The sequence below is a fragment of the Grammomys surdaster genome, unplaced genomic scaffold (assembly GCF_004785775.1).
Source record: "Grammomys surdaster isolate TR1022 unplaced genomic scaffold, NIH_TR_1.0 126219, whole genome shotgun sequence".
In the NCBI taxonomy this organism is placed as follows: Eukaryota; Metazoa; Chordata; class Mammalia; order Rodentia; family Muridae; genus Grammomys; species Grammomys surdaster.
The window spans coordinates 8,176,670-8,185,170 of record NW_021621022.1 but is presented as its reverse complement, the minus strand read 5'-3'; the positions used below and the strand labels follow the sequence as shown (position 1 = coordinate 8,185,170).

Genomic DNA, 8,501 nt, shown 5'->3' with positions numbered 1-8,501 from the left:
ACTCTGAGCTCCAAAGGGCTCCAGACCCTAACTCCTTCTGGTGACTCTCTCCCTATTTATGCTTCTCCTCTCCCAGGTCTGACCTCTCACCTCATAACCTGAGAGCCTGAAGTCACCCTGTCTTTACCAGCCACCTTTGAACACCCGGACTGAACAAGTTTCAGTGTTCAAGAGTCCACAGGACCAACTTCTCGGCATCCCACACTACTGCTGGCCACTCCCAAAGCACCATGACCCGCCTTTGGGTCCTCTTTGTTGTCCTTTTCCCCTCCTCCTTGTCCTATCCTGAAAGCTGGCTGCCCCTTATAAACCTCACTCACAACATCCTACGTGATACCAACTCTTCCCTGTTTTCCAACTGCTGGGTCTGCTTGTCCACCCAAACCCAGCGGTCCCTAGCAGTCCCAGCTCCTCTGTCCATTTGGACAGACACACCCATGAAGCTTCACCTTACCTACTCAGTCAAGCCGTTCCCTGGCTCCTTTCCCATTAGCGACATTGAAAGACGCCTCCGGCTCTTCCACCCACTGACTGCCTCCTATTCTTTCCACAATCCTGACAGAAGGGCGATTGCTTTTCTTCAACTCGTCAGCTCAACGGGCATATTTCGGATCATCACTCGGATAACTTCTGTGATATATCCTGATAAGGACCGTTTCTTCGAATCTGCCCAACGCCCTCTCTGGGGACCACTCTTTACTGAGACCGTGCTCAGGTCACAGGCCCCACTCTGCATATCCCGCTTCTTCAAGGTCTCAGCGTATGCCACTTTTGTGGGCAACCTCTCTGCTTCTCTCTGCAACTACACCCTTCGTATTTCACCTTCTACCAGTCATGAAAACCTAGATCTTTCCACCACCCATTTATTTAAACAGGCAATGAAAAGACCCGACGCCAAATGGAAAAACCCACTCCGTTTTTCCGGGCCCCCATCCCTAATCTTCTCGAAGCCCTCTTACTATCCCTGCCCAACAGACATGAAATACTGCCATACCTCCCCAGCCACTCCCTGGATGCGCTGTCCTCACGCTCCCTCCGGAACCTGCTATAACCTTACCTTATTTGAATCAGACAACTTAACCCACCCCATTACCATGTCAGTGGACCCTACCCACTTCAAGGTCAAACTCCAGGGGCACAGAGACCCCTATCCGCTCTCCCATTACCAGCCCCTAGCGGGAGCTGCCCTGTCTGGACAATATTCAGTCTGGGAGAATGAGATCACTATCCAAGAAAACTGGGATGTCACCTCCAACATTTTCTCACATCTTCTCAGCTTCTCGTATGCATTCTGCCTCAACTCTTCAGGAGTTTTCTTCCTCTGCGGAACATCCACTTATGTCTGCCTCCCAGCCAATTGGTCTGGCGTCTGTACCCTTGTCTTCCAATACCCGGATATTGAACTCCTCCCCAATAACCAAACGGTGCCTGTCCCCCTTTTTGCTTCAGTTCTTTCGTCGGCCTCAGCTCTTCGCCCAAAGAGGTCCCCTCATCTACTCCCCTTCCTTGCAGGCCTGGGGATCTCTTCTGCCCTTGGCACGGGCATAGCTGGCTTGGCCACCTCAACTTTCTATTTCCAACGGCTTTCTAAGGCTCTCTCAGAAACCCTGGAAGAAATAGCTTCCTCTATCACTACCCTCCAGAACCAAATAGACTCGCTCGCGGGTGTTGTTCTCCAAAACCGCAGAGCTCTGGACCTCATCACCGCCGAGAAAGGGGGGACCTGTCTCTTCCTCCAGGAAGAGTGCTGCTTCTATGTAAACCAGTCTGGAATAGTCCGAGACGCGGCAAGGAAACTCCGAGAACGAGCATCTGAACTTGGCCAGCATTCTGACTCTTGGGGACAGTGGCCCGACCCTGGACGCTGGCTGCCCTGGCTGACTCCCTTTCTGGGACCTCTTCTCTTCATTTTCTTCCTACTGACATTTGGGTCTTGTCTTCTGAACTGCCTAACCCGTTTTGTGTCCCAGAGACTTGGTTCCTTTGTCCAGGACACTGCCAAAAAGCATGTGGACAGCATCCTTCAAAATTCCCAATATAAAAAACTGCCCCAAGACTCCCCAGATGAGGACACCATTCCCGTGTAACAGGAAGAAGTTGTGAGAGTACCAGCTATACCCTCCCTTCTACCCAGTTAATAGAATCCAAGTCAGGGGTGTTAGTCATGGCCTCGTGTTTGTATCAGTGTTGATTCTAGAAACTATAGTAATTTGGCTTCCAGGATGAAAATTACTTATTTTTCTAGATCTGAGCTCCTTCGGCCTTATCAGTAGCCCCCACCCCAGACGTCATGTCTTCTAGAGATGTTTCTCTATCACCTGACATGCTTTAATCTATCACTCATCTTACTACTTAGCTACACTTAGCAATGGCCAAGTGGAGGCCAAAGAAGCAATGTTTCAGTGCCATGCCTGTAAGTGGAGAGTGGCTTCTCTTATACCAGAGATTTGTGTTCCCCAAGCCTGCGCTTGTTCCTTTGTCTTCCTTGCTTTCTGACCTCACATGAAGAACATTGAGGTGGCAGGGAGCTTCCAGAGCTGGAAGGGGGGCAGCAAGGATCCTCTATGACAGCTTTGAGGAGAAGGGGGTGGGGAGAGAGAGAGAGAGAGAGAGAGAGAGAGAGAGAGAGAGAGAGAGAGAGAGAGATCCTGTTGTCCCTCAACGGTAGATTTTACACTTCAGAAGATATAATAAATGTGTTTTTCTCAAGCTGTCAGCCTAGCAGGCCCAAGATGCACGAATCAACTCTGAGCTGTAGGTGTGGTAGCATATTCAGGTGGAGCTGTCTGGGAGCATGTGAACCAGGTGTGGAGAGCACAGGCTAGGGTAGGATGTATGACTGAGCTGGGCTTGGTAATTAGGATGGGCAAGAGAATCACAGAGAGGGGAGGGAAGGAGAGGAAGGAGAGGTCAAGGGATGAAAGAGTAGAAAGTGAGAGGATTCCAGAGGTAGGAGCGAGTTCACGCTGGGGATGTTGCCAGAGTTGCTAGGGGCAGAGCTGGGGCCCTGGCAGCCCTAACAAGCTAGGTTTGGTCACCTGTCCTCAACAGGCCAATTATTGTCACAATTAATAGTGAAAAGCAGAAAAACACTTATTCAATGTGGCCACATTGGGAAGAGGAATGATGAAGAGGTCTGTGGAGCCCCTCTCTCTCCAAGCCCCATGCTCTGGGTCCTGACATGAGGTTTACGTTATTTAGAAAGCAAGAGGGAGGCATAAGGAAGCAGACCTGTCCAAAGCACAGCCTCTCCTACCATCATTGTCCCAGTCTGCTCTCTTCTGCAAGGTGGTCTGACACGTGGTCAGAGTTGTGTGAAATCTCTTCCTGAGAGGTAAGTTCCTCCTAATGGCCCCAGCCTTTTCCCTCGATGAGCTTGAGACTTCAGGGAGATCCCAAATTCTTAGGAATCCTTTCCACAGCCTGACGGCAAAACAAAGAGGTATAAATGCCCCTTTAGGGCACTTTCCTTCCTGCCAGGACAGTGACAGTAGGGGGTAGGGCCTGGGGGAGCAGTGTCTGACTTGGCATTAAAATCATCAGTGACCCTTCTAAGATTGAGAACCTACAAACTGCAAGGGTTAAAAATGACCATGCAGAAGTTTAAAAAGTGTGCCATAAGGAGTGAGGCAGATGAAGTAACTCAGGGACTTCAGGACTGGGGAGGGGACTGGCCACTTTAAACGGTGAAGCTGGGAAGAGAGATCTTATTAGGTAAAGTTGGCACCAGTGTGTTTGTGGAAATGGGCTGGAAGAGGGAAAAGATTATGGAAGTTCAGCTGACACAGTGAGCAGCTGGGGGCTGGCCTGTGGTCCACCTTACAAAGGCACATGGAACTTTAGCCACAGTCTGACATGGCTTTGTCTCCTGGCACCAGCGCTGCATTGCCATGCCATTTGGCCACTGGGGACTTTTAGCCTGATAGAGGCTTGGCTCTGGTGTGAGAGCAAGGACAACGGCAGTGCACACATGCTGCTGCGAGCTGTCTTCAGGCCATGCAGCACGGGGCAGGCATCCCCCAAGGACCATCTTTCAGTACTTGAGCTTGGCTGATGTCATACATGATGTCACATGTCATGGTGACTTGTGCACTTGAGTGACTTAGTCGGGTAAGGGGCAGGCTTCTAAGAGGTAGAGCGGGTTAAGAGGGTTAACATCAATCTTCTGCTGCAATCCTCAACTCTAACCCTTGCCTGTCATCATCAGCAGTCAAAGAAAGCCTGGTAAACTGAGGCAGTTCTGTCCCACCTCTTCATTTTGTCTTTGTTTCTTCTTCTATGTCCCGGGGAAAGTTATCCCCGAGGGAAATTTATCCCACAGGTCAAAAGTCTATAAATAATACTCTCCTTGGAAAAGCAAGGGATTCTGGGATTCTAAGGAGACATATGTGCAGTTGTGAGGATTGTATATATTTAAAGGTGTCTGTGGTCTTCTTAGTGTATGTATACTTGAGTTAAAATTAGCTGGCACATGCAGGCTCTCAGTCTCGATTTACTGGTGTATTTTATTTAATATGTGGTTATTTAGTACTGGTGTATTTTATTTACTATTTTATTTATCTATGGCTATGGTCTTCAAAGGAAGAGGCCAGAGCCCTATTGTCAGTAAATGGTAGAACCAGAGCTGGCACATGTCTCTGAGCCAAATTTAGAGGCTGTGCACCCTGCATGCTCAGTAACTTCCTCTTTCTAAGCTAAGCTTGGCTTCCAGTTGACCTGGGGCAGATGGCATAATGACATCTTCGGCCCTTCAATAGTCAAGAACTTTATGCAAGACTCCAGCAGAATCAGCAGCTCATGTCTCTGGACCTGACCCTGGAGAGAACATCATCACCTCAGCAGCCAGTCTTCTGTTTCTGAGTTTCTGGGCTCCTGTCTTTCAAAGAAAGAGCAGTTTCCCCTGTGCAGGGTGTGTCTAAAACACAGGGTTCTAGAACTGGAATGTGAGCCTTGTCCCAACAGGCCTTCCTCCAGAAGTGGAGGGGCAGGGCTGGCTGCTGAATTGCCATGTCCAGGAGAGAGTCCTTCACCATTGGGCCTTTCTACTGTTATGCATAATATTGTTGGAGGTGTGGAGAGCCAACTCCAGGCTAGGTCTCTGAGGATAATTCACAGAATCACATAGCCAAGATGGTTTCTTGAGGGGAACAGTTAACTTTCACATCCCTGAGGGTGAGGGATCAAGAGGCCATATATGACACTACGGTGAAGGGATTGGGAGGTTGCCATCAGAGACTCCCGACAAGCATATATCTGGTGGCCTGACACTCCAACGCTATTGCAGAGGGAAGCCACTATCCTCCCTAACACCCCTACCCTAGTGTCTGCAGCCTTCTCAGGGAGCAGAGAACAGCAAGCAGCAGAAAATGGCTCTGGTTGCACTTCTGCTTTCTGGATCCCTCCAGTTCTATCTACTGAAAGAGCAGCACATCTAGACCCCTGGCTGCAAGTGTATCTAGGAAATGTGGCCACTGCAAGACACCGAGTATGAGATAAGCATTGAGCACACAATCAGTCCACCCTAGAGAGAGGTAGAAAAAAATGCTGAGCACTTAAAGTAAACCCAACACAAATTTGCAGTTGGGCCTGACTTCTTGAATTCTTTTCATATTTTGATTTTTAATATTTATTTTTGTATGTATTTCACACGTAAGTACTGTATTTATATCATTTCCCCTTCTCTGCCCTCCAATTCCTTTCATGTTCTCTGCCACATGTACTCCTCAAATTCACGGCCTCTTATTATTTTTTAAAAAGATTTGCTTATTTGTATATTTTATGTATATGGGTGCTTTGTGTGCATCTGAACACTAGAAAAGAGCGTCAGATCCTGTTGTAGGTAGTTGTGAGTTGCACATGAGTGCTGGGAATTGAACTCAGGACCTCGGGAAGAGCAACCAGGACCCCTAACCATCTCTCTAGCTCCAGGCCTCTTATTCTTTATTATTGTTACATATATACACATGCATTTATAAATACGTCCTGCTGAGATAACTTAGTGTTGCTCATATGTGGTTAGGAATGACCTCTTGGATAGCCTATCAGGGGGCTTGTCCCAGGAGAAGACTGATTCTTTGTATTCTAGCAACTATTAATTGCCTGTAGTACTTCATCTAGGGGTAGAGCCTTGTGAGAATTTTCCCAACCATGCCTGCATGTCTATAGGTGCTGCCATTTTTCAGGTCTTTTTCAGGTCTCCACAACATGGTTGCCATTTCCTGGGTGTTGCTTCCCTGTCATATAGAAGACGTGGCCTCTTAACAGATGTCCTGGTCCTCTGGTTCTTATAATCTTTCTGTCCCCCCTACTTCTATGTTATGTGAGCTTTAGGTGTAGGGGTTGTGTCTTAGATGTATCAGTTGGGGTTGGGCACCCCGTGGTCCGTTGTTCTTTGCAATTTGACAGGCTGTGGCTTTCTGTAACGGTCTCTGTCTACTTCAAAGGGAAGCTTCTTTGATGAAGGGCAAGAGCTACACCATAACAATTTTTAAAAAATAATTTAAAAATCTTCTGACTCCAAAGATTATAGTCATATTCTCATTTGCAAGAATCTTTAATTTAAAATTTTTTTCCAAGAATATTCTTAGTCATCCATAAGTTGAATTCTTTCCACCAATGCCATTGTTGCCAATTTCAGATGGTTTCCATTAGCGTGTGGTATATAAATCCTTTTATTTTTAAATCACAGAAATAATGTATGAACTGAAACCTGAAAAAAAAATAGTTGCCTGCAATCCCATCACCACTGCAAGCCCTTTCCCTTTTCTTTCTGTGCACAGGCATCTTGAGGATGTAATGGCCCCAGAATTGTGCTTTGCTTTTTTTTTGACCCAGCAGTGTATGAATCATTTCCTCTGTGATTGCCTAATAACAACCACAGTTTTTACGCGTGTGTGTAATATTTCACCAATACACATCATTGTTTCTTCATTTCCTCCCTTACTGAATGTTTAGATAGCTTGTAAGTATTTGCTACTACAAATACTGCTTTCAAAAAGCTTTATATGTATCTCGGGTCTTTGTGTCTCAAATCCAGAAGTGGGATAGGGAGTCCATATGTATTGGTTGAAGATTTCCATTTTTTGTATGTGTGTGACAGGGTCTCACACTGAGCTCAGGATGGTCTGGAACTCACCATCTAGCACAAGCTGGCCTCATACTAGTGGCAATCCCCTTGCCTCAGACTCTTGGTTGCTGGTGTACATCCTGGGAGTATCAACTACTTCTAACCAACAGTTCTTAAAACAACACCTTTGTCAAAAGCAGAGCCATGTTTCTGTCACCTTTGTTAGACTGTGATCTGGTGTCTACTTTCATGGTCTCAGGATTCACCTGGAAGCTACTAGGACAGCTACAGAACACTGGAAAACGGTGTACTTGGCCCTGACCTCTTTATTATTCTCTGCTGAGTCCCCAAGGGCTGCTTGAGATGTGCTAACCTGAAGCTTGACAGGCCAGGCCCAGGGTCTACAAGGTCTTCCCCATCCCTGCTTATTTCATTGCCCAGTCTTGCTGCTCTGCCTGGAAATCTTTACATAAGCAAAGGAGGCCCTGGTACTGCCCTCAACCCTGGGATAATGTCCTAAACGTATCTCAGGACAGAGCCACCCATAAGCAGACAGACCCCTGCTTTTTGATTTCTCGTTTTAACAGCAGATGGAGCAAGGCAATACTAAGTTAAAATAAAGCATCCTGGGCTCTAATTCATTGAAGGGGTCAGCAGGGATGGCTGTAAAAGAACAGCCTTAAAAGATAGGCAGTGTTGCAACGCTTTATTCAGTTACTTGGGCACTCTCTCTGTGACATTAGCTAGCAATCTTACAAACGCCAAGAAAATGACCCAAGGAGCTGCTTAGTGAAGGGTTCTGTTCCTGATTCTATTGTCTTGGTCCATCCAGGGCAGGGTGGATTTGGCTCTTCAAAGAACAAGAGCAACACACACTTAGACCTTCGTTGGTTTCAGAAGAGCTTTCCCCAAGCATAGCAGACTAGAAGCGGGGACCTTGAGTGTTAACTGTTCACTCCCTGGAATGTGCCCTAGTGGAGCACAAAACGCGCACATATCCGGGTGTATCCTCGATTCTAGATTCCTATGGCCACTTCGTCGTCCAACCACTCTGCTTCATAATTGACATTCCCAGTAACAGTCCTCACCTCCTACCAGATCCCCAGCCTTCGGAATGCTAAAGCTGGTTGATTAGTGTCTGCAAAACCACCGATTCTGGGGACAGCCCCTTCTCTTGATCTTGCAGCTCTGCGCATATCCCTTCTGCTGACTCTCCCCAGGGACCTGACTGTCCCTTGCAGATGGTCACCACCCCCTAGGTAGTACAACTTCCCGGGACACCCCAATGTCTGCTCTCGCCCCCGTCCGGTTGCTTGGAAATGTGCAGCGGGCAGCGACGTCACACAGAGAGGTGGGTGCCCACTGCCCGGCGCACCAATAGCGCGGCCACGGCCGGCCTCTTCTTCTCCAGCTATTGGTGCTTCTGGCCGCTCGG

At 47.7% G+C, this 8,501-nt stretch overlaps 1 protein-coding gene across 1 annotated transcript; it reads left to right on the top strand.

The window, feature by feature from the left end:
* The first annotated feature begins 230 nt into the window (after positions 1–230).
* LOC114613407 (syncytin-B) lies at positions 231–2,097 on the top strand. The gene has a single exon (XM_028758700.1). It carries the CDS (start codon positions 231–233, stop codon positions 2,085–2,087), a length of 1,857 nt encoding a protein of 618 aa, XP_028614533.1. The 3' UTR covers positions 2,088–2,097.
* Positions 2,098–8,501: the final 6,404 nt, after the last annotated feature.